The 26,836-nt window shown below is 35.5% G+C and overlaps 1 protein-coding gene across 4 annotated transcripts; it reads right to left on the reverse strand.

Annotated features, from left to right (window-relative positions):
* Positions 1-967: 967 nt before the first annotated feature.
* On the reverse strand, positions 968-26,609 carry LOC149085811 (tRNA (carboxymethyluridine(34)-5-O)-methyltransferase alkbh8). 4 transcript variants are annotated; one of them, XM_089232237.1, is made up of 12 exons: positions 26,408-26,609; positions 21,666-21,894; positions 16,213-16,329; positions 13,054-13,254; positions 11,695-11,765; positions 11,497-11,603; positions 9,169-9,296; positions 6,443-6,482; positions 4,205-4,271; positions 3,823-3,978; positions 1,641-1,790; positions 968-1,513 (listed from the first exon to the last, which is right to left on the reverse strand). In XM_089232237.1, the coding sequence occupies exons 2-12, from the start codon at positions 21,838-21,840 to the stop codon at positions 1,049-1,051; spliced, it is 1,677 nt and encodes a 558-aa protein (XP_089088363.1). In that variant the 5' UTR covers positions 21,841-21,894; positions 26,408-26,609; the 3' UTR covers positions 968-1,048. The 4 variants fall into 4 exon arrangements, with proteins under 4 accessions (XP_089088363.1, XP_089088360.1, XP_089088362.1 ...); XM_089232234.1 differs by having other exon boundaries at positions 26,435-26,602; XM_089232236.1 differs by lacking the exon at positions 26,408-26,609 and adding an exon at positions 26,325-26,376.
* Positions 26,610-26,836: the final 227 nt, after the last annotated feature.

The following is a 26,836-nucleotide window of genomic DNA, read 5'->3' on the forward strand; positions in this document are numbered from 1 at the left end:
GCTTCAAAGTTAAACTTGAAGGATTTCAAAAGATCAGATGGATGTCAGTAGAAATTCAAGAAAAGACGGCCTGACTCTTCAGACACCATGCAGAGAAAGTGCAGCTGTGGATACAACTGCCACCAGTGAAGGAAAACTAAAATCAACTGAAATTACCGTAAAATTTTTGATTGAACACACAAAAATAAGTGATTTTTTGGAAATTATTAAATATTATTCATTTCATCATAGATATTGGTATAATAATATAGATCCGTTGCCTGGCATAGATCCAGGGAGAGGTGATGGAATGGGATCACCACCCAGAAGAGCCCAATTAATGTGGAAAATCAGGGTTCTGTCCTATAAAATACATGAATGAATGAATATCAGGGGCTCTGCCACCAGACTTATCCTGTTGTCGAGATCTCTTCCAGCCCAGCTTCGTGGCAGAGTCTGGAACAAAGTGAGTGCACCTAACAGTCTGGTGTGTAGCTAGTGTCGCCTGATATTTCAGTGCTGCCATCTATACTTCAAATTGTGAGTGAAGACTAATAATCGAATATTTGTAACGTTGTAGGCCTGCTGCTATCTCTAGCAAACTTGGAGATACAGTGTGCTTGACTGTAGTGTTTAAAATCTGGTCAAGTGACAAAATTTCCAACTGCGGTCAAAATGATTGATCAATGTAAAATTAATTTTAAAAAATGTCAGCATTTTTTTGCACTAAATGGTTTCTCTCGACAAATTAGGAAGTCACAGAGTGAAATTGTCAAATTATGAAAAATAATTATGTACTGGATGATCGAAGTTGAAAAAGTGGTCAGAATGACCGCTCTTTAATTCTATTGGTAAAGAGTTAAGAGAAGCAAAATATGGATTGTTTTCTTTTGAAGCCCAGACTTAAAAGTTTTCAGTGCACACATATTTAGTGAGTTAAGAGCAAGACGGCAATCAAAGATTTTTGCAAATTAATTTGATTATAAAATCAGAGGTAAATTTAATTTTATTACACAAATTCAAACAGGTTTTATTGAACAAATGATAGGCACTTATCAAAAAATGGAATTCAGCTTTCCACAGGTTTTTTGAACACAACACACCAGTTACCTTTATCGTAATATGAATTTATCACCTCAACACCATTTTCTTCGACAAGAGAATCCAGCTCACCTTGTTTGAAAACATGATAATACCTATGATATAATGTATCTTTATCACTAGTAGAAGAACAACTTTTACCACTGATGGTCTTATGCCAAGGTACGAGAACATCTTGCTCGACAAAATGTGTTCTGTTATTATGCACCAACATATCCAAAGGAGGTAAGTCTTCTCCAGAAAGAGCCACGCTGATTACTTCATTTTTAGGTTTACCTAAATCTTCATTTTCCTTATTCGCCACCTTGTTGTACTTCAAATAATTCGAAGGTCCCTCTGGACCATCTTGTTCAAGCGCCCACACATAAATCAGAGCTTTTCCTCCAGGTCTCAGGATTCGGATGATTTCTTTCACTGCATGAACTCTTCTCGACTGCAATGGAAATAATTTTTGATAAAAACTAATGATGATGATTGCAGAAAAAGTTAATTTCGCAGCTCTATAATTAATGATTCATAAGCGACCATAAATATTCATTAAGTAAAAAGTGTTTTGTTACCTTAGTTGCTATGTGGTGGATGACTGCTATGCAAATACACACATCTGCGCATTCATCTCTGAATGGTAAGTTCATGATATCGCCAACGACCACCTGGAGATTTCTTTTCACACATACTTCAATCAACTTCTCTGATATGTCACATCCAATCTGAGAAAGCATGCAAGTGATAGAGAAAATTTAATGCTAGTAAAAAATAGACTAGTCCCAAACTTCAAGAATAGATATCAGAGTTAACTTTCCATATAGAAGGGACACATTGGTACATATACACTTGTGTAATAACAATTGTCTGATTTCAAGATTCAATTTATCAACAGATTTCAAAAGGAGCGCATTTCTAGTTTATTTTGAGTTTTCAATGGACATAAATGCATAGGTGTGAGTGCTTCTAATTTACCCGGAAGTCTTTGATTTTATAGCCTTATTAAAATCTGCTGATCGGAAATCAAATTCTTCAGATTTTTCGTATCTTTATGGAAAAATCCTCATATTGTGCTTGGCAAAAATGAAAAATCCCTAAAAAAATCCCTCAGCAATTGAAGCACTTATTTCAGAAGCCCCATAGTTGATAAAAAATTAAAAACTGAGTTGATACTGGTTTCTTGTAGTGGATTGATGAACGCTTCGTTTGGTGCAGAAACCCACTAAAAAACATTTTGTATACCCCCATTTTGCATCCCTGAAATATTTGTTTAGTGCAGAAACCTTACGTGACATCACTTACAGGATTTCTGCATTAAAAATTTATGAGAGGTAGCAGCACTGACATCACTGGCGGGTTTTATCAGATGGTAAAGAGATTGAGCAGGTTGTTTTTGATTATTCTGTGTTACGAGGGATCTAGTGATTATTTTCCATTCTCTGTTTACAAAGTTAGAAAAGTATAGCGAATTGCAATCACACGTGGAAACTCTGAAGAAAAGGTGCAGTTAATCCAGGTATGTACAGACGTAATATAATATATATAAATCACACGTTTAGGACAAAGAATATGCCACTTACAAAAGTAAGGCAATCACTCAGAAAACTCTTCTTGACAGATTCACTTGCAAATGTTCCGTCAAGAGTTTCAAACGTGACACCAAAGTAGTTTTGAGTGAAGTTTGAAATAATTTCTACTGTATTCGTGGAAAGCAAAAACATACAAGATAAGTATCTTTGAAAAGTGGTGGCCATGCTCATACAAGAACAGACCTGCCAACTCTCCCGATTTAAGCGGGAGACTCCGGATTTGGTGCTAATCCTACTTTTAGTTGCCATGGCGACCTGGTGCCAGGAATTTGTCAAGTCCTGCTATAGTACACTTATATTAGTATTATTAAATTGTTTCATGATTAAGTTTGTCTACGTAAACTCCCATAAACAACGAAAATGGCAAATAAAAATGTTTTTAAATCTTTATGTATGTTTCAACACATGTAAACATATGATGTAAATGTTTTGACCACGTACGGCGCACAAATAGGGGCTGTCTTTCAAACAGGAAAGAAATAGAAAACAATCATACAATATCACTAACATGGGGTTCCTGTCAGAACTAGTCTGACATTTCTCCTCAGGTTAACAGAACGACAGATAAAATGATATTATATCTGACTTGGTCAAACGCTAAGGTTGAAATGAAAGTGAACCCCTTAGTCGCATTCTTATCTACTACTAGGTCATGTCCTGATTGGCTGCTGGGGCAAAGAGCTGCTACAATAGTTTGATACCTAACCAGTTAATTATTCTATTGTAACAGTAATAACTCAACAAAGAAAGTCAGACATCTAATCAGGAAACAACCGAGTAGCAGACAAAAACAGGTGAAAGCACAATCAGGAGTTCACCTTCATTTTGACCTTGGCATCTGGTAGGGGTGCAACTACGTACTTGGTCAGCCAGAGCAAGCACTCACTCCCTTGTAGTGTTGAAGAAATTAAAGGGTGAAATTTGCACCTCTGGTGTGTGTGTGTGTCACACTCGCACATGCTATCATTATATATCCATTGAGCAACCCATGGAACTCAGGCCAGTTCTGATGGGTGATAGGTCAGTGAGATTTTTATATGGTCGATTGTTAACTATTTCTTTTTTACTGAAAACTTTTTTGTATTGAGAGTTGGATTACAAAATCTTTTTCTTGCCATTCTATTGGTCAGCAGCTTATATTATACAGCTTAGAATGCAATCTACTTACTTTGTAACAGCTGTTGTTCCCACCCATGTTTTTGCCATTGCCGCAGCCGGCATCAACCACCACTGATCCAAGAGGTATTTCATCCATGAATCTAGCAACTTGAGGCCAAGGCTTGTATCTAGTCTCGCTGAAATGTTCAGCAATGTTTTCATAAACCTGACAATATATAAAAAATTCAGTTAGTTGTTATATTCAGTAAAAAACAGAATAATGGCAGTGAAGAAACTTTTTCAATGCATGGGGAGGGGGAGAGAAACCAAACATAATGAGAATTTTTTTCTGGAAGCAAAGACTTTTCAAACCTGCTTCCGTCATTTTCAGATGTAGGTATATAAAATTAGCGTTTCAGTATAACTCAAAAACATAGTTTGGCGAAGCTCACCTGTGTCACATAGATATTTTCTAGCTGCTTCGCTTGTTTTTCAGTGACTGGTTCATGTGAACAGCATCTAAATCCCATAAAATGAAAAACATTTCAATTTTTTTTTTTGCATATTTGTCGCCATAAAGAGCCAGATATTACAAGATACAGAAAGAGGGCTTCTGAGTTGAGTGGCAATGAATCATTCTCTGGTTATTTTTACACATTCCAGCATATATGGTCAAAACTAACAGGCTGATATTTTTTTTTAGAAATAGAGTTTTTGGGCAAGAAAGGAAAAACATGTAAAAAATGGCAAAAAGTTAGATTGAGGGAAAGCTAAAATACTAAATATTACTACATAGTACTAATTAATTTTTTGCCACAACAGGCAAAATGCTTAATGAGGTAGCAAAAAATTGATGGCAGCACTATAACAAGCATTACACAGAAACAAGCTTCCCAACACATACATGCACATTTCCCAGCATGGCCCAGGTTTTTGACCACCTGCTACAATCTCTTCATTTAGACAGAGCAGTGGGCCATGATCTGGTTAGGAGGAGGATGGTGGGAAATGAAGGCACCATCTATCGGTGGTTGCCCCAGGTTCGGAAAGTAAAGAACTTGATTATAACAACTTCCACCGGCTGGATTCGAACCTTGGCCTTCAGACCCACAGTCTGATACACTAACACTTACATCAATTCTGCCAAGTTTTACAATGCTCAAATACACTAAGATGCATTCAAAATTTTTGAATTTGAAACAAATGCTGAAAATGTTGGTCTTTTTCACGGACACATAGGTGCATTCGTTTTAGCAGATTGTTCAAGACTTTACGAAGTCTACAAGAATTAATGTCTGATATTGCATTAATGATGTTAGTCATGTGAATTCATCGGTTTATTATTTCAGTATGCCACATGTTTAAGATGGCCTCAAAGAAAAAAGTCTAGGGATGACAAGTTCGGTGAACGAGGTGGCCAAACTCTGCACATAATGACACGATAGTCAAAAAATTCAATTAAAACATGTATACTTTCTTATGACGTGTGGCATGTGGCACTATCCTGTTGAAACCAGGAGTATGGTTCATCACTATTCATCAGTGAAATGAATTGTGTAATGTCTGTGTAGACTTAAGAATTAACAGTGGAATTGAAAAAATAGGCCCCACAATATGACGCTGTGATAAAGTGCACCGAACAACAATTTTTTCATCATGTAAGGGCTGTTCATGAACAATATGAGGGTTTATAGTAGACCAATACTGACTGTTCTGGCTTTTCACATATCCACTCAGATGAAACCATGCATCAACACTGAAATCACACAATCCAACTTTGACGTTACATGTGCACAAATGATCGAAGCCAACTGAAGAAAGTCAAACTTTTCTCAAAATCAGGAGTCTTCAACTCACGTGAACCTTATAAGGCCTAAGCTTTAATTTTTTCATGGTTCTCCATGCTGTAGAATGAGATATTCCAATCTGTACTGTAAGTTTTCAAGTTCTTTTTGTAAAGCAGTTTTCACAGCTTCCAATCGCATTGGGTGGAAATAATATTTGCTTTTTGTCATTAACAGATCCAGTCTCAGGAAAAGGTTTAACTAAATGTGCTATCATTGAATTATTTAGTGCTGGTTCATCAGAATATTTCTTCGAAAATGCATTTCTCACATGAGAATATGAATTATTAGCGAAATAGCTTTCTAAAATGAATATTCGCTGCTATTGGGAAAACATGACACACTCACCGTGATGAACAAATTTTCAAAGTAAATGCATGAAATAATTTTTATGAAACACATAGTGCCATCTAGTGTAAGAATTTCAAAATCAAAATATTTTATGCGAAATTACACACACAGTAAAAGCAGAGATTTTTTCTTCTTTGAGACAGAGTTTTGTTTCAATGAGATATGGTCACTCTTTGGTATTCATAATTTAAAAGCAACTTTGGGGGGGGGGGACTGTGTGATTTATTCAATAATATTCTCATGGTACTTCCTTACAACTTACATAATCCTGCTTTTTTAAGGTATTTGGCAATCAAATTAACAAAAATTTGCTCTCCTGAATTCGAAAGCAAAGTTTAAAGTATAAAATTGTTATTTTCTACCCTTTTTTAGTTCATGAGTCATTGGGAAATGAGAATGGCTACCCAGGGACAAAGATCGTGTCACATGGTGCTATTAATCATAAATAATTATATTTTTTAAAAATGCAAAAAGATCAAATAATAAAATACAAACCTCTGTGAATCAATCTGAGAATCACATTTGTCCTTGTAATCTGCGAAGAAACACAAAATGTAAACACAAAAATATAAACAGGAAGAAAATCAAAAAACCTTCTTTTGTGCAACCATGGTCAACTCACGGTCGCTAACCACTCAACATGGACTTTTTGCGAAAGCCTCACACCATCTATCTTCCAAAAAAATGAAAGTTGTAACTCTGTAAGAAAAAAATTCTGACAAGAAAGGGGCCAGTTTTGAGCTTATGAAACCTTTTAAAAAAACAATATTCAATGACAATTCTTTTGATTGATTCATCATTTGTAAGTATTTCAATACCTGCTATTTCCTTTTCACATCTTGCTACATCGCACAGAGAAAGGATAGGTGTTCAGCAGACATTAGTCTGGCCAGTTGCATTAATCGGTTAAAGAAGATTCTACTATATACAACACTACCTGGACTTACATCTCTTCAACCTACATAACATTACATTTATGTTGTCTCATCCTAAAATCAATATCTTTTCTTTGTCCAATCACATGCACTTAGAGCAAAGCTTCAAGATTTTTGAGAGTTTGTGTTCTTGAGAGGCAAATGTTTCTCCCACAAGATTTGTGTTAAAAAGAATAATCCAACGTACGAAACGATAAAGAAAATCTGACCATTCACTTACTTCTCTTTCTGATGTGGTTAAGTGCATTGCCAACAGAGGGAAACAATGTCGCTCTCTGCTGTTCACAGGCTTCCACACTTATTTTGGTATAAAAATTTCCTTTCTTTCGAGATTTTTCAGTCAAATTTTCAAAGAATTCCAGGTAATTTTTTAATTAAAAATATATAATATAATTGATAAATTAATAAATAATATTTATATAATTGATTAGTATAATCAATTATAATTACTATCATAATCATACATAATAATTATCAATTTTTTATACACATTTATGCTTTTCAAAACACACCTGATGGAAAAATGAAACACAATCAAGGAATACAAGATTTTCTCCAACATTCTTAGATTATCATAGGATTAGTGGAACCAGAGTTGGAACTTAGAGAGGGGAGCAACTATCCTGGGAAGCAAAATTTAGGGGGCAGCAATTTTAGGTGGGAAGAAAGAACACAGTTATAAAATTATCAAATTTTTAAGCTGTGGGGGCGGAAAAAATGGCCCTGAATGGGACATCACTAATTTCAATACAAACAAGATTTAAGCCTTCAATGTTGTTTCCTTTGTGTTATAATTAGTCAAACATGAAGTTAGTTTCACTGCATCACAATTCTTTGCAGTGGTCTTTTACTCTCTGTATTTGTGTTAGCGCTAGAACTGAAAAGTTTGGTGACTAGGTGTTATTTACAAAACTTCTCTGATTTCACATGCTTTTGGCACACCTCTGAATAGCTTGTCTGTCCATCATGTTGCTAAAATTGAACATTTTTCTGCAAAGTTGACACCATACTTTATGCTCTCTCTGTAGTTAACTTACAAAATTATCGCAACCGGATTCAGCACTTTTTACCCACAGCTTTTTATGATACACAGTTATGATAAGTTTTCGGAAACACTTTGGATGCAGTTACAATAAGGTTGCAGCAATAAGCTCTTCCATGCAAACGTACAAAATCCTCATTTCTCTTTTGCAGCATCTACAGTTCTTTGAGTTCAATTGAGAGATTTATACATTTATCAATATTCATTATGTCATCAGTTAACAATTTACATTCTCGATTTCCCTCCTCGAGGAAAAAATTATTGTTTTCTTTACTATTTTTTTTGCTTTTGATCAGATGATAATGGCAAAAATGGGCCTTTTCTCCGGATTTCTCTGACCATAAAAAATTTTCATAAAAAAAATTTCCCTGATAATTCCAGGTTTTCCTGGTTTTTGTTGACCAGTGTGACCAATATTAACCCTGTATTTATCATGCAAAGTATGAAAGACTGGGTACCAAGCATAAATGAATTTCGGAAAGAAAATTCACATGCTGCTGAAGGAAATTGAACCATTGCACCTTTTTTCAGTTCAGGTGGGTGATCTACCATTAAGCTACAGAGACAGCTCATAACATTACACTTAATGGTAGAGCACTTGACCATACTGCATGCAGACGGTGGCTCAAGTACCTGCAGAAGCATACAAGTTTTTCCTTTCGAAATTTATCTTCGCTTAGTATCCAGTCTTTGGCTCTTCATGTGGGGCCATTACCATTAAAAAAAAATTTTCCTGATTTATGCTGTGAGTCCTCGAGCAAATTGCTTTTTTTCTTTCAAACGGTGCACAACTCTGGTCAATCACCATGGGCAATTCACTACCTAGTAGGGGAAATAGTAGGCCGGAAGTGTGGGTATGTGTAACTAACATTCTGAATGTGTATATAGTGTTGTGTGTGAATGTTTAATGGTACTATCTATATTACAAATTCTGAGTGAAGTGTGATGTTTAAATATTTGTATGATTGTAGGCCTGTTCCTCTTTGTGGCAAGATTTTTTAATGGAAGAGATTGGCTTGCATTTATGCCTTGAAGTTGGGAGTCACAGAAAACCAACTTCAGCCGACCACCACTGTGGTGGCAATGAGGTTTGAACCCGAGTCTGGGCAATGCGAGTTTGTCACTCGACCACCACAGCAGCGGAGCAAATTACTGAAGTAAGTTTGGGTATCATTGTATATATCTGTAAACATCACTCACTGCTTTATGCAAAATATATTTAAAAATATATATAGTAAATTTACCACATCTGCATTGTTCTCTGTTGATAACTCTGAATGTGAAAGAAGTACGTGCAGTTCTATGAGCTAGAGTCAAATAGCACGAGTCTTTACCAAAAACAGGTACAACATCAGTCTTTCTCGGAGTTATTCTGAAATGAAAAACAATTTTGAATACAACAAAATAATAGTGAATTGCATAAAGAAAAGAAACGCTAAATTTTTAAATTTTAAAGTGAAATCATTAACTGACATTTTTTCCCCCAACAGTCAGAAAAATTATTATTTTCTTCCAGAATTGGAAAAAAAATTCTTTTTATTTTGTACCAAGTATTGCATAACATCAGTAATGTGAAGATTACCAACCTTGGGTCATTAACAGTAGCACTGAAAAAAAAAGTGATTCCAAAAGTCATGTCAAAAGAAAGGTTCCAGCACTTCATCAAAGAGTAGCAGACACTATAGACCCACACTAAGGTTTTTAACAGCTGGCTGATGCAAAGATATATTTAGGAAAGAGAAATAATTCAACTGCCTCTGCGGAGAACTATGCACTATAGGCCCAGTGGTTCTAAACCTGGGGCCATATGGCCTCCTTGCGGTCCTGGGATATTCTAGGGCAGCCACGGGAGAAAATCAGAAGAAATGTGATCCACGACGAGGGGGTGAAGGAAGTCATAGAGAGAGCTGTGAAGAGAAAAATAGCTTTAAAAGTGAAACATAGTTAAAAAACATTACTACTTTCAGAATCCATCAGATCCATCCATAGAACCAGGGGCATCCTAACCCTTGGGTCTATGTGGGGGGGGGGGGACCCCCCCGAAATGTGAGAAAATGACCGGAAAAAGATGGCCAAATCCATTGTTCTGTCACTTTGGTCCCCCCCGAACGAAATTTCTGGTATGATGACCGGGGTCTTCATGTCTATAATGAAGGGAGGGGACTGCACTATATGGGATTTGGTACTATTATTTTCATACGTAAGCTGTTACTTCCAGCTATGTATGGAGGGCCGCCAGAGCAATGGTTGATGTGTTAGGAGGGTTGATTTATCGTGCAGGTTCGCTGGATCGCCCTGTATTTTACATAGACTGTTTTTTACTGAGATGATAATCAACCATTTGAATCCGTGCCTACCCAGGATTCCAGAGATTGATCTGATTTATTAAAATTCCATTCATAATATAAAAAAATAGAAAGTATCTCACTCTTGGATGAGGGTAGGGGGGGGGCCACGAGAAAAAAATGTGATCCATAGGGGGCCATGAGCTGAAAAAGGTTAAGAAACACTGGTGCATATACTGTATTTACTCACACAAGATATGATTTTAGACATCAAAATAAGAAAAACTAGATTTATTAGTGTAAATCCTTATTTCTGTTATTCACAGATAATAGCATAAGATCCACTTATTATGGCAAAAGACCACATTTTATTAATGCTATCGTCTTTTGCCTGCACGGACTCTCCCTTCGAATTTCGCTACAACTCTCCCTCCTTTCACTCTATAAAACATTGTTCTCTGATCCGTCAAGTGCATTTGAAATGCAGCATTTCCTGAGTGACTAATATCTATTTCAGTTGCAAGAGAGGTATTAGCACAACTATCGGACCACTTCAAAATGACCGACATCAGCTCCAGAGGTATACTCTTCAATGCAACTGACACCCACGTAGCAAGCTGTGAAGTATTACTCCGTTTGATATGGCTGATTGGGGTCATTTCGTGATATTTTGCAGTAAGTCAGTCTGTGTAGAGTTTCCTCCTGCAATATACAAATGATTTGTTGATGCATATGTCTAAGGGGGATCCATCTCTAAAAATTGGAAGAATCAGCAGTAAGGAAACAGTTACTTCCGGATACTATGCTGAGGTGAACTCGAAAAGAAAATTCATCTTGTCTCCGCCAAGATTTGAACCCAGGTCCTCTTGCATACCAGGCAAGCATGCTCAGGACATGCAAGAGGGCCTGGGTTCGAGTCCCGGCGGAGACAATATGACTTTTCTTTCGAAGTTCACCTCAGCATAGTATCCGGAAAATAACTGTTTCCTTGATATCTAGGGCTGAGAAAAAAGCCATCTATCTCACTCTAATCAGCAGTAAGCTATAATTTTGTAGACGGTTAAAAAGAATTACTAAAAAATGCAACAAATCTTTAGCTTGCACATATAAGACTATCTAGGTTTTTGAAGCAGTGAAAATTAAATGAAAACCTCATCCTATACACGAGTAAATATGATAAGTCAATGTAAACATTCCAAGATACCATATCGAGCTGGACTGCAAAATGCTTTCAAAGTTTTTTTACTCGCCCTCGTATATTATGAAGAATAATATATAATTCTTTACCCATGTTTCCAAAGATATCGGCTTTCCCCTTTCATTATTACAAGGCTGCGTTGAGGAAGAACAACAGGGATTTGAACGTTTCCAGGACCATAAAAATCCATTACAACCTATAATAGAACCACATGCCGTATCATAAAAAGCAAAATTCAAGGAAAAACATCAGTGATAAAGAATAGGTTTGAAAACAACATTTGTTACCTGAGAACCTAAGCTTAGGGAAATTATGCCATCTTCGAATGCAGAGTGTGTATCGATATGCGGGGGAATTCCTGAAAGAGAAAAACAATTTATTTCTAATCGATAAGTTCGAGAATTAAGGTAAGTCAGAGCAGTGTTACATAAATTCCAACTGAACTAAGCTTCCACTAGATCAACTACGATGTATATGTTACAGTAAATGTGATGAATCTGATTATTATGGGTAATGCCAAAAACTGGCCATTTTGGTAAAATTGATAAATTTTGTGAAATTTTATCACATTGATAAATTCACAATGTATTTTTATTATGTATAATACCCAGCTCATATTGATAAACATGATAAATCATCAATAAATTACCAAAATCAAAATTTACTGCACATTCTGCTCAAACTTCAGTCTAGGATGATGGCACCTGAGTCGCAAAGTGGTAAGATGCTTGTCTTCCACTGTGAAGGTTACCATCAAAGGTTAACAAACATTACAAGATTGATAATAATTTATACGTTTTTATTCTTATAACAATTATTTTAATTTAGTTTTAATGGAAAAATATGTGTCGTTATTGATGCACTAACCACTCGACTGCCAGGCGACAGTCAAGTGGTTAGGGAGCAAGCTTCTGACTGTGCAGGTCTGGGTTCAAATCCCGATTTGGGCATGAATGTCTACTAACATGAAGAAATTCCCTGGACAGATCGTACAGATATTTTGGGAATATGTGAGGATCGTGTTTAAAAAAAAAAATAAGAGGTTGAATTCCAGCGTGATGTTTTCACATGATTTTTTCCACACTCATCAAACTTACCAACTTCATTCGGGAATTATGCATAATCACGGTAAAAGAGATGCATGCAAGAAAATTTATTACGAATCAAGGCAATTGTGGAGATTATGCATAATAACTGGTTATTATAAATAACCTATTTATCACATTTAATGTAACATACACTATGTATAAAAAACATTATTCTGCTCAAAGCATAGCCTCTCCTGAGATGAACGATTTCTTTAAGAACTCAAAGCTTTCATAATTGGCATTGTAGTATAAAACTCTTTGTTTGGGGGGGGGGGGGGGGTAATGCAGAGAAAATTCAACTGAAACACTTCATGCACCTCCCGTTAACGAGAACTTTTTGGAAAAAATTTCAATTGGCTTTAATATATTTTACTACCCATTAACGTACACTTTCGTTTGTTAACAGACAAAATTTTCTATATCAAGGGTGTTGGTTATTCAGAGGTTTCATTGCAATGAATCATCAGAACATAAAAGTTATGGATGGCAAATTTGTACACAATTTGTTTTATAAAAAATGAATTTCTTTTGGGTTTCTATTATTTCCAACCATCTTACCTTGGCCTGGAATATAATGATTCACTGTGAGTTGATCGGGAATCTTTGAAATATGTCCAAGTGCCACAAGGTTCTCCAAATGAGGAACAAAAATGTCTGGAATTCTCTCATCCAGTGGTTTATTTTTGTCGACATTATTATTGCTGTAGTTAAACTCGTAACCGAAATGTTTCACTTTCCTGTGCTTCATAGTTCCCTTGTCTAAAAATACATTAAAAAAAAATTAATCAGTGAAGTATTTGGAAATAAAGCTTATGTAAATGCTATGCCCAAGCCATCAAATCTCTGCGCCATAGTGTGGTCTATTTTTCTGATGTTGGGGACTGGTAGTGGGTCCAGAGATTCAGCCTATAACCACTGATTCTCAAAGTACTGTTAACGATCTTTAGATAATAGATTGCACGATTTGTTCGATGGCTCTAAAGCATATCGAAATCTGTTGGCAACATCAATACCGGTTTAAGTTTAGAGCAAAGACGTGCGATTGGTGGTGGGCTGGCAAAGAACATTCCAGAGGGATCCGTCCCTCCAGACAGTGGCGCCACAAACCTGGTACTATGAAATAGAAATTTGTGGAATATTCTTTTTCTCGAAGTTTCAACCAGAACTAAAAATAGTGAGGCGATCACAAGAGGAGAGATTCCAGATTAGAGAGACTGGTAGAAAAGTCAGTTGTGATTGAACTTTGCGAGAAAGTTGTTAGCTTTCTGATTAGCTTGTAAATATGTGTAAATTGCTGTTCTGTAAATAAATCTGTGTTTGTCCGTCGAACCGCTTCTTGTTTTGCAATCTCGAAGTCTTGTGAAAAATTATCCGGAACAGTATGTTTATCCAGAAAGAAGTAGACACCAGCTACCTGTCCCCCAACATCAGAGAAAGAGACCACTATGGCAGAGGAGGTTTGAGCAGGCATCATGTTGGATGGCCGCACAGACCTCAATGTCTTCACCAGAGAGTCTGTGACTGCTGTCAGGTACAGGGATGGCATCTTGCAATCCTATGTTTACTTTTTCCGGGGTGAGGTTGACACTGATTTCATTTCAATGGACAAAAATGTGTGTCCATGCAAGGCTGATATGAGTTGACAAATTTCTAGAAAGTGAAGACATTTGCCAGATGGAGTGGCCACCTGTATCTCCAGAACTGAACCCTACTGAACGTGCCTGACGTTCTTGGGAGGGTGATAATTGCAGCTTGTCATCCCACTCCAATAACCATCGAGGAGCAGAAGAATTGCTTCTGTATTGCTGGAAGAATGGGGCCGATTGCCATAGTGACTCCTAAACAGCTTGATTTTCAGCATGAATTCATGAGTTACCTGCATAACAATAAGAGGGGACCATACTCCCTATTAACTCTGTTTTTTCCTCAATATTGTGAGCTCTGTGTTAGACCATTTGGCACTAATGTATCACACACATACGACCATGCATGTGTGTAATAATTTTTGTATAGCTATTTTGTTCGCATTATATATCAACCTATCTGCATACCAAATTATATTAAAATTTGTCCAGAAGTTCTGGAATCAACCAAAAAGTGAAAATTCTCTTAATTTTGAACCCCAGTGAAGTACAATAGACCTCTGGTCACAGTGCTAGGTTCCATAGAACCACCCACCTCTATGTCTATATAAATGTTACAAAACATTCTGATGACCAGTGACATCAGAGCTGGAGGTGCATTAGGTGCTTCAGCACCCACAGTATTTTGTAGCACCAGTCTGAGCACCCCTGGAATTAATTCAGAAATAAAAATCTCCTGTATATAGATCAAGTTGATCACCCACAGATCTAAAACACTTGTGATACCTCTGCTAGTGCGTGTGTGTCATATTTATACCTCAGTTGAACTGGGATCGAACAGCTCATTTATTAAAATATTAATACTGATTCTGAGCTATTGAAATGGCTGATCATAGTTCATATTGAAATAATACTGTTCATATTGCAATACCAGATTTGAGCAATAACATTTTACAGAGTTGAGTGAATAATGTAAATGGAGCAACATCATAACAGTCGGTTGGTTTTATATTTTGGCTCCACTCTTCAGGTTACTTACCGCCATCTACTGACCCACTATATACAGTCAAATTTGGTTATAACACAAAAGATTCAGCGACAAAATTACAGGCGAAGTAGCCAAATATTGTTCCTAAATAACATTTTGTGAGAAATAATGTACAACAGTAAGTTTGCAGTGATTTAAAATATATTTCACATTGGAAAAAAAATTAACATGGCAAATATAAGAGATAAATACGAGTAATTAGTCATATTTGTCATAACACAACTTATAAATTGTGAAATTTTACTTTAACACTGATTCCAGTGAAAATTAAGAGTAAGCTTCGCTGAAAAAAATAGGAAAAAGTCCATTTTTATGAAGTGAAAAAGTCTGAAGCAACAAAGTAACAGAAAAATACAGTAATATCTCGTATATGGGCCATGTGAGCCAGTCAGAGTGTGACCGAGTGGCATGGTGGTAAGATGCCCGTCTACCATCGTGAAGGTTGTTGTCAGGGTCCCGGATTCAAACCCAAAGGAGGATATTGATAAGATATTTTCCCTAACGAACTCGAGGCGACCACCGATAGACAGCGCCTTCACTTCCAACCCATCTCACTAATGGCAGTAAATTGCACTATAGCAATATGGCCAGAGTTGGTGTTTGGTGAAGTAGTCAGAGTGTCAAACGTCTTTACAACATTAGGCATCAACAGAACAATAGACAAGTGTTTCCTTTAACGTGACGAGCTGTAATTCTGGGAATTTCTTGGGAAACATCATAAAAATGGAAGCAAAAGTGACAAAAAATGTGCCATTATATCTGAATTTGTGGGGTTTTCATTGATGTTATAAGTGAGGTTCATTAACATTACTCTCTTTGGGAATCAGTACAGACCACCAATTACTGATGTTATAGCCGAGGTGTTGTTACAACTGAGTTTGAATGTAACTGCTTTGGAACTTTGATACACCCTTATCAAAAAGCATAATTACACCTATTAATTTGCTCAATGTTCTTTTCAGAACATGTGACTTCTCAATCAGACATTTTGATGACAAACGTAACTTAGGAATTTAATTTCAGTAACAACCAATGAAAAATAAGCTGTTTTAAAAATTTCAACTTAAACAGGATGAAAAAAATAACCATTGTCAAATTTAACTGTAGCAAGTAGCAATTTCTCTTCATCTTCAGTCACATAATCTGGAATCAACACAAGTCCAGGGGGAAGCTCATTCTTGATTACGTTCTTCTGTGGTACATCTAAGAAATGCAAATGCATATCATCATTGTGTATAACTCATATTTTACACTGAGAATACGTCAATTAATACTTATTGATTATGGATTGATCGTATCTTATTGTATTCTAAGGAATACAGATTCTGACACAACGTTTTTGTTGACATGGATACATACCCTCACATAACACAGTCACATTGTGAGCTAAACTTCACACCAATCATCATCAGAATTACTCTCCCCCAAGGACAGATTAACACCATTTACATCTCAGACTCATTTTCAAGCTGTATCATTTCATATACAGTGATGCCTCAGATAATGAATACGAATTCGGCTAACAAACATTTTTGCTGATGTGGATTCCCGAGCTAACATAAAACAGCTGCACTGACAGCCAAACTTTAGTACCAATCACCATCAGAATTACTGAAGGAAAGACTTTTCTCTGGATATTATGCCAAGTTGTGGACTCGGAAAGAAGTCTACTTTATTAGTCTCCGTTGGGAATCGAATCCAGGTTCGATTTATTCTAGGTTTGGTGATTCTGATGCTATACAATAGCACTGTCTTCAGTATTTTTAGGGCATGCAGAGGCATAAACAATATTTACAATGCTCAGCAAAGAGCTAGAAATTAAAGTGCTTAATTTGTTAAAAACAATTCACACCTATATTGCACCGTAAAATGTAAACAAATCCCTTTAAAAAAAGGATGGACAGCGTAGTAAAACCATCCGGTTCACCTTGACTTATTTACATTGGACCTTGTAATTTTCACATTTTGCACTGTGCTTTTGAAATTGGTCTTGAAAAAGCGTTATTCTTAAAACTTATATTTCTTCATAATTTTCTGTACACTGTCGAAGAGAATTGACAAACTAGACTCTGAAAAGACTACGAAAAAGAATGTAATATATTGTGAGGTGAGACAGAAAAGAATTATGTGTAGTAGCTAGTTTTTGTCAAAAATTATTTTTGTTACCAAGTCATTTCTGTCATTTTGCTTTGACTTGAGTCAATCTTATAGGATACTGAAATAGTGCTACAAATTTTTTTTTTAATTAAAAAAATTTTTTTGAGGGATTTTTTAAAATATGCTATGATTATGCTGTCTAGGGGGAAGGGGGGGTACTCCAGCACCTCCTAGAGATAGAAGGCCTCAGTATGCTGCTCATGACATCAGTGAGCCAACCAGGAAGATTCTACGCCAAAATAAGAAGAAACAAAAAAAGAATACTGTGGTTCAAAATGTGGTAAACTTGCTAGGTAGTCTTAATGATATTATAGATGAGCTTGGCAACCCGTGCGGAGGACTTATATCTCTTGGAGGTGCTGGGTACTCCCTCCCGGTCCTACTTTTTCTTTTTGAGGGAGTGCCCTGTATTCAGAAAAAATCTTCCCTTCATACATTAGGCTGAGAAAAAAATTAAAAATCATCTCAATCAGAATTACTGTCACTAGAGCCCAATTAATTCACGCCCACTTCAGAATTTTTTCCAGAATCCAGATGTACCTTTTCTCTTTCTGAAAGCTTTTGAACCATTTCATGTAAAATGAAGGATTCGGCTAATAGAAAATGCATTGAAAAAAAAAGGGAGCTTATGTTTTCAAGGCACCAGCTCCAGCAGGCTTGTTTTAGTTGTTTTTTAGTATAAAATAAAAAGATCTATATTCAGTATATTTCATCTTCCTATATAATATATATATAATTGATTTTCTGCCTGTGTCTGTGCATATGTTCGCTATACAAATCTATGATTTTAGTCCAGATCTCCGGGAAATTTTACATATACACCAAACAGGACCAGACTTGATCGATAGGCTACTTAAAAGTTTTTCACAGCTAAGCAAATGTCCAAATGGGCAAAAAACTATCAGGCAACAATTGTTTGTGGGCTTTAACAGTGGCTCTCGGAATATTTACTTTGGTTACAGTGGTTTCCAAACAATGTGTTTCAGACATGTATCTGATTTGAAAATGGTTTGCCACTTCCTTAATGTTTCTAGAATACAGAAAACTTTAGCAGTACCAGGTATTTTTGATAGGCTTCCTATAAAAAATTCTCATTTATTCAATTTTGACACCATTCATTTTAGCATTTAATCAATTTTTGTCCTTTTTTTATGGTGCTCTTTTGGACCATATTGTGAACAAAGTGATAGATTTCCCATAGAAACCTAAGGAAAATAGGGTTTCGGCTAACCAATGCGATTCCAGAAAAAATTATTTTCATTAGCTGAGGTATCACTATTTATAAATTAGGCATCACTTTACTTACTTGAGTTGTCAAATTAAGGTGAGTCGACTACATTTATAGGACTGCTTCTTAATTTTCTTAAATTAAGATGGCGATGGGGCAAGTAATGGCTCATTCACAGGGTATCTATCAGTTTGTTGCAATGGGAAGAGCTATGATTTTTGCCCATAAAATCAAGCATAGGAACTTCCCAAAAAAATGCAAAAATCAATTCTTAAAAAATCTATGACTTTCTAATTCCATGACTTTTCCATGATGGTTGACACCCTGAAAATTTGCCAAAACTTGCCAAATAAAAAGAACCACAAAAAATGTGCATAGGAGTCCCATAACCAATAACTACCCTTCAGGGTTGAGTTTTTGACATGGCAAACTTATGTCAAAAACTCAACCCTGAAGGGTATGTCAAAAAACCATCAAAAACCTAAATGAATGCTTTTGGATAATGCTTTGAACACAATAGATATACTGTATAACATTATGAAGAACTTACCTTTTTTGCATATTACAATGCTTTATCTTTAAACATTAATTTATTACAATAATTAAAACAAAATACCAATTACAATTTGCAATTTTGAATTTATCTACACACAAGGGATTTAAAACAGATAATATATAATTTTCTGGTTCATTTTATCTAAACTATTGATCATCTATGTTCAATTTACTAAGCGAAATCAAGCTGTTTATTCAAAATATGTGTGATGGGGATCAGGGTTAGGTTTTTGATCTCAGAAACACAGTATTGAAACAGTGTAAACCTTATTGTCAATGTTGCCAATAGTTTTTTTAACCTGATAGACATTCTGTTAAATAGCAAAAAAATTTACTTTCAGGTATATTAAAGTGTATTATATTTTGCATTATAATTACTAAGTGTAAAATACATATTTCTGTATTTTAAATTTTCTGATCTGCCCAAAATTTTATTTCATGTTGAAAATTCTCATGCTGCTTCTGTGTTAATACACTAATTAGACTCATTTATTCTCCCCTAAAAATTTCTTAGCTCAGGTTGTATAAATCCAAAGTTTAAAAGAGTATTTTCAATCAAATGTCTTGATATACCCAAAACATTGTTTGCCACATTTAGATACAGTTTCAATTGGTAAACCATTGCATTATATAAATGCTAATAAATATACCATATCATAGTCAGACTTGGTCATTCTTACTATTGCACTAAGAATAAGTTATAGGTGTTTCTTAAAAGCATCATATACAATCATCACTGACAAGTTAAAGGGCATTTTAGTCTTACAATTTAGTATTTTCATTGCTAGATATATTCTAATATTATGCACAATAAGGATGTTGTTTTAAGTACCTCAGTTATTATCTAGGTAATTTAATAATAACAGAAATCACAACACTACATATATGGCATTTTTAAACACACAACTATCTCTTATAAAAAGAGTACAGTAGATGTTTATATCCATACACATATATAAGCAGTTGAAGAAATTTTAGAAGGACGAGAATCATAGTGAATTGAAGAGCATCAAACAGTTCCATGGTTTTTCGTGCAGCTATTATGCTATGTTCTATTCAAATTTTATAAGCGAAAAAAAAATATATACTATATATATTGTCCAAAATAATTCTGTAGAGAGTATAAATTTATTTTACTATCATATATTAAGTATTTATTCTTTGTATAACACAGTCACTTTAAACATTACATGAAATTAATGTGCATATTTTCAACTGGAATTTTTATATTGAAAAGCAATATTTGAGGTTTTTGACATGAAACTGCCATGCATCAAAAACCCTAATCCTGCTACCCTTACATCATGTCAGTGTGTGTGTGTGTGAGCACACACACAAGTTTTATAATAAATACAAATACAACACTACAACAGGCAAAATGCCTAACGAGATCGCCAACAAAAAGATGCCTGTAACATAATAATAAAAGAAGATATGCAATTTAATTACAGCAATTAAATACTTAAGTCAATAAAAATAATTGGTTATATATAGTCCAATCATGTTTGAAAAAATACTGTTACAGTGAAAATCTTGTTTTAACAAAAAAATTTCTAATCATTAAATAAGTTTGCATCGGAACAATGTATTATGAATTCTGATATTACGAAGTGAAAAATCTTATAGCGAATCAAAAAAAAAGTTTCTGGAAATCAACAAAAGAGTATGGAACATTCCAAAACTGATAGCATAAAATTATGAGAATTAATAATAATTAATAAGTTTCAGAGAATCAACTTGCTGAACTGTTGGGGAAGAAGGGTTGTTTCTACGGCTTGTGGGGAAGAAGTAAAACCTGTGGAAAGCCAGTGGCTAAGTGATAGGAATGTTTCATGTTTCTTCTGCTTCAAAATAAGTAGCCTCGAAAGGAAACAGTTTTCAATCAGAGAAAAACTCAAGATCAATTTTGAAGTTGATGCTGGAGTAAATATAAACAATGTGGCATTAGAATAAAGCATATCTACATCTAACTCTTTCAACATTTTTGAAAAATCCGACAAAGTTGGAATTTCAAATTCAAACAGCAGTTATAGGATCCCATAGAACTAAGCCCAACCCAAATTTTCAAGATATGGATATAGCTATCTTTACAGGGCATTCGTTCCAGACATTTTCCAGAAACATACGTGGTTTTAGCAAATTCATTCCCGAGTTACCAGTCCCCTCATATGAGAAAAGACTAGAATTTGCATGTGCTTTTGGATGTGAAATCTTTCAAGCATTGTATACATTTGAGCATGCATGTACTTCAGAGAAATTTGTTGTTTCTGGGCTTCCACAATACTTATTAAAAAAGAAAAGGACTATTTGCTTCAATAAAACTTGTCTAAAAAAAAATTCCATGCCTAATTGATTTGAGTTATTTTTGAAATTTTATTTTATTCTTTTTATAATCTAGAACGTAAAAAAGTAACTTTTTCCTTAGAATCGAATTCCACTTCACAACAAATTTTTTTTAACGAATGTTAAAATTCATGAAATCAGAAGTTCTTTTATTAAAAATTCTGTTATAATGAAGTGATTCCTTCAGTTCCTTGAAGTTCATTATAACAGGATTTGACTGTACATAGTTTTCGCACCAAGAACAATAAAATTTCACCTTTGATGAAACAAAGATATAATACTGATTCACTGCTCTCATTCAATTTGTGACCATTTATTTTATCCATAGCCATTTCAGCTTCTTTCTCATTTGAGTAAATCACGAACGAGTAGGATTTATCTGGAACCATGATAATGTCCTGAACAGCACCATGACAAGCAAACAAGTCCATCAAAGACTCTTGTTGAACCCCGACGACAAGGCCACCATTCCCAATGAATATGTACTGAGAATAAAAAAGGTTAAATATAATACAAAGATTTGAAAAAAAGTAGTAATTGGAACATTGTATTCTAATAGAAAATGAAATATTGCGAAACTGCTACCGCAGGGAGTCCCTCATCGAGAGGTGATGAGTATAAAAAACAAGCCTGCTGTTCGGAATCGGCAATAAATTGTAGGTCCCAGTCTAATTAGCCCTCCTAAGCAGAAAATGACTGTGGTGTGACAAAAATGATCAAATAATCAAAATGATCAAACAAATATTGCATTATTACAACAGTAGAGTTTTTCTCGAGGATGGGCTTTGACGTTACATTTTGCAGTTGTTTTGCAAGGTGCTCAAAGAGTTGATGAATTGAAGTGCAGACAAAGTTTTAATAGCTCTGATAAATTTGCAAAGGCTGTGGATATGTACACGGCACAATACATATATTTGGTTATTTGGTGTACAACAGAAGTGATGTAATGTACATGTGTGCTACTGTCGAAGTTGATATATAATGCTGTATTATATCTACTAATGGCAACCAAAATTAGCCCAGTTGGTGGCATGGGATTAGTACTGCAATGATCACTGGCTTATATCCAATTGGCGACTTTGAGATTTTTTTTCTTCCCTTTCATCCAGTACCATCTGAAAAAATAATTTCGAAGAGTGATTTCACTCCTCTCTAAAATTTTAAGGGGTGATTTTGTAAAAGGAGGGGTATTTTTTTTATGAAAAACAGAAAAATGGCTCCACATAAATAAAAATTACCTACAATTTGAAGACGACAAAATTTGGAAGAGTAAAATTGACTTATGATGTGTGAATCTCGCATGTAAATGCGTATTGGCGATCACTGCTTTCATCTCTGCTTTTCGATGACCTTTCATTTATTTTCCTTCATATAGTGGTTTTTTTTAATACTTGCCTATGATGCTGTCAACCATTTTCAAGTTGGTGCTGATCGCACACAAACCTGCGGAAATGTGGTTTCAAATACAGCCTATGTGGCACAGTTGATGCTGGCATGTACCTATGTTTATATGTAAGTTGTAGGCAGAATAAACATTCAAAAGATACAGCAAGCCATTAGCAGCCATACGTTGAATGAATAAATGCATGGTGTACTAATGTTTCAAAAGATATGACAAGACATTAGCTACCATTACACCAAACAAATGCATTGCATACTTCACCTTTAATAGGTATGACAGTTCGGTTGAAGTCAGTTCCATTATGCCAGCCCAGTTACACAGAAAGAACACACTTTGCTATGTATGCATCCTCAGCCATGTGTAAAAGTGTAACAAACCCTGATTCCAGTACACAGAAATGAAGCTCTCTATCAGTGACACAAGTATGATAATCCAAACATTGATTTTCCTTTAAAAGACATAAAAATTTTCATGGAAATTTCTTTGGCTGTTATGAATGGTAATATAAACTTGCTGTTTTGCTTGCATGAAAAAACAAATCGGGAATCAGCAAATCAAATAGAGTAGGCCTATACGTTGAAGAATACAGCTTGAGTTTTTAACTTATTTCCTCTGCTCGAAAAACCTAATGAGAAGAAAATGCCCAGAACTTTAGCGATGTCCCAATATTACGTAAAAATCATACAATAGGCTATACTTCACATTGCAGTGCAGAGTGACTGGGTTAAAGGCAGGCACCCTTCCCAAGAGCCACGAATAACATTGGGAAAAATTGGACTGTCCCTTAAAATATGGGACGATCCAATGAACCTACACAATAAACCACTCTCCTCCCAACACATTACCCTGGATCTGCATCTAGTTAAAGGTATCCAAAAGTGATAGCTTTGAAGACCTGTTTGCAAGAGTTAAGTGATTTAGTAGTTAACTAAACTCAAGTTTAGTTAGTCTAGTACTCTAAAATTAGCAGTCATACTCTAAAATCTGTCCTAATGTAAGTAATCAATTAGTGAATGATCATTGGATAATTCGACACCATGCCCACTGCTTCATGTGCATAGTGCCTACTTAATCATAAAAAAAAAAGATCATATCCTATTCTACTTAACCGCTAAATCACTTACCAACTTAACCAGTGTAAATGGCCCTTAACATTGGCATAGACATCAACTAATATTTGATGACTTAAAATCTATATAGTTGACTATTATGTTAAACCCGTGTAAACAGACCTTTAGGTTAAGAGCCCTATTTGCCTATCGGAGAGGATTAACACTAGAAATGGTCTGTCTGACCATGCGCACTCTTTCTGCTTCCATATCGCAAGTAACAATGAAAGTATGAACCAAAACCTTTAAAATTTCACTTTTCCTGAATTATCATGTTCTCAGTGTACACCAAAGCTTTTTTCATTATCTTTCTTAGCAATGAAGATAAGTACAGATATACCTAGAAAGACAAAAAGGGGGTCACACTAACCCTGATATACAGGTTGTTTCAAGAAGAATCAGCCAATTAAAACAACCATAACTATTCAGCTTTTAATCCGTTTTGATCGAATAATGTATAGGTAGAAAGAGGGAAATCTTGAGTTTCACGCAGTTGCCGACAGGTAGCGCTAATGCTCTTCCTTTGGCTGCCACTTCAGTGTTTGTCAAGTTGGCATTCCCCACAGTTAGAAACCGATTCGGATGACTTCATTTTCCAGCAGGACGGGGCACCATCACACTGGAGCTTGGACGTTTGAGAATTTTTGAACAATCACATTCCTAATCGATGGATCAGCCATACAGGACCTGACGATTCAGTTAAACATCACTGGACTCCAAGATTGCCCGAACTCAGTGTGCGAGGTGCATGTTTGGTTTAGTAGTAGCTCAAATGCCACTGACCAGGGTTTAAGCTACGGTCACATTTTTCTCAAAATGCAAAAGAAAATCTTAGAATGCAAAAGAAGTAGCAGCCACTTTTGCAAAAATGCATACTGGAGGTACGAAGCGAGAAGACATCCAACCTTAAATCATCAGTATTGTAGCATTTTGCTAAAGCTTCCCCCCCCCCCACATTTTCCCTTTTTTGCTAAAGGAATTTTTTATCTAACTTATACCCTGCCACTGACTAATTGTGGGTTTTATGATACATAATTTATTATTTGTTCGGCTGTTCCAGTTGCAATGCCAGTTTTTATTTATATTCCAAAGAATATTTGTATATCAGGAGTCCTTGTCAGAAACTTTCCAGATACAGGGGTACAACATGACCACAGATAAAGATTGTTATCACAGGGAGTCCCACATTGAGAGGTTAACGCATCAATTTTTCATTGACTATAAAAATAGGCTGCCATTTGGAATCAGCAATAAACCTACAGCAATAGCTGTAGGTAGTCTAATTAGCCCTCGTGTGCAAAAAATGACTGCGTTGCGACAAAAATAATCAATTATATATTTGGATGACCATTGTATTAATTATTCACAGGTTATTTTTTTTGTAACGTAGTGCAGAATTTTTATTCCAGAACCATGTTTTCATTTTTAACCCTCTTGTTCATTTTACAATATGTTGTTTCATTTTCAATCTCTATCCAGTATCTAGCATGTTATATTTTTAAAATGTTGATCCCTTATTTCATCTAAGAATGTTGTTCGATATTGCTATTGTTTTTATCGTTGTTCGTTTTTTTTCTTTCATTTTAACAGATGTGATATAATCCCCTTTTTGATGATTTCTTTCTTTATCAAGAAAAATGTCCGAGATCATGATCCCCCTATTTCACTCTTGGCAAATTCTCTTCTTGCTTTTCGACCTTTTTCTCGCCAAAGAGAAAAACGCGAACACATCGCCAAAAAGTGATTATATTATAGCAATTCTGAGCACCGTTTGTCTGGGGGGGGGGGTGTATTAAGATACAAATGATGTGATTTTAAAAATCTGTAAGGTGTCACAGAAGTTGCCGACAGGAGGTCATATGAAACCAGTGACCATAGTTAAAGTCACTCAACTTTTGAGTACTCTGTTTTTTTTCTCAATTAACCATGCTTTTTAAAATTCTCCATGGACATTTAAATTTTGATACCACTGGTATTATCTTTAAGCCAACATCTCTAGCAGACTTAGTCATCCACTTAAAATAAACCCTATCTCCGCTTCCACCGGCTGCTTTAAATTTAGCTTCTCTCCACATACCATTTCTAACTGGAACTCGCTTCCCTCCACTGTCGTGAATTCACCCACACCCTTTATATTTTCGAAAAATGTAAAACTTTTTTTTCTGTCACCATCAACCTCATTCTCATGTTTAGTCCTCTAGCCAACATTATTGTATAAATAAATAAAGTTATCGAAAACATTGGAGAAAGGTGGGTTCGAAATGGTGGGACATGGGTCCGGGATACAACTTTACGCTTAGACCAGTGCCCTTGCACCTACTTTCCCGGCATAAATCTTAAATTTTTATACTATAAATTCATTACGGGGTGGGGATTCATGCCAGTGACCATTTTTGCTCTTTACGGGTGAGGATTTTCGGCCCATTAGTTAGCATGTTGAATAAAGGCTTGGTGGAGGAAAGAAAACAAAATCATGTTGAACATTACATATATTTCAACATGACTCTTTCATACCCTCGTAGGATAATCTACAGTTTCTAAACCCTCATGTTTTAAAAGAATACTCTTGCAACGAGCTTGCTTTCTCAAGACTTTGCGTTTAACTTTCGCTTTCAACTGCGGCGAGTCCATGTTGCAGCAATGTAAACACAAGTGAGAAAACGTAAACAAATACAACATGTGAAGTGCAGGTGGGTTTGAGTCGGCTATGACCACGAGGAAAACAAAGTGACCATATTTGGAAAACTTGGGACATTCCTTTGATCGCAGCTGACGTTAGATAATGAGTTAATGACGAAAACAATTTCTGAGCGAGCTTTTTTAGCTAACTTGAAAGAATGAGCATTCACATTAAAAAGATGAGTCAGCCATATGCTATGAAAAAAACTCCGTTCCGGGAAATACGGGTTGTATGGT

This window comes from Pholcus phalangioides, unplaced genomic scaffold (genome assembly GCF_987345545.1).
Source record: "Pholcus phalangioides strain wild (caught in Gottingen) unplaced genomic scaffold, Ppha-v1.0 ptg000005l_1, whole genome shotgun sequence".
NCBI lineage: Eukaryota > Metazoa > Arthropoda > Arachnida > Araneae > Pholcidae > Pholcus > Pholcus phalangioides.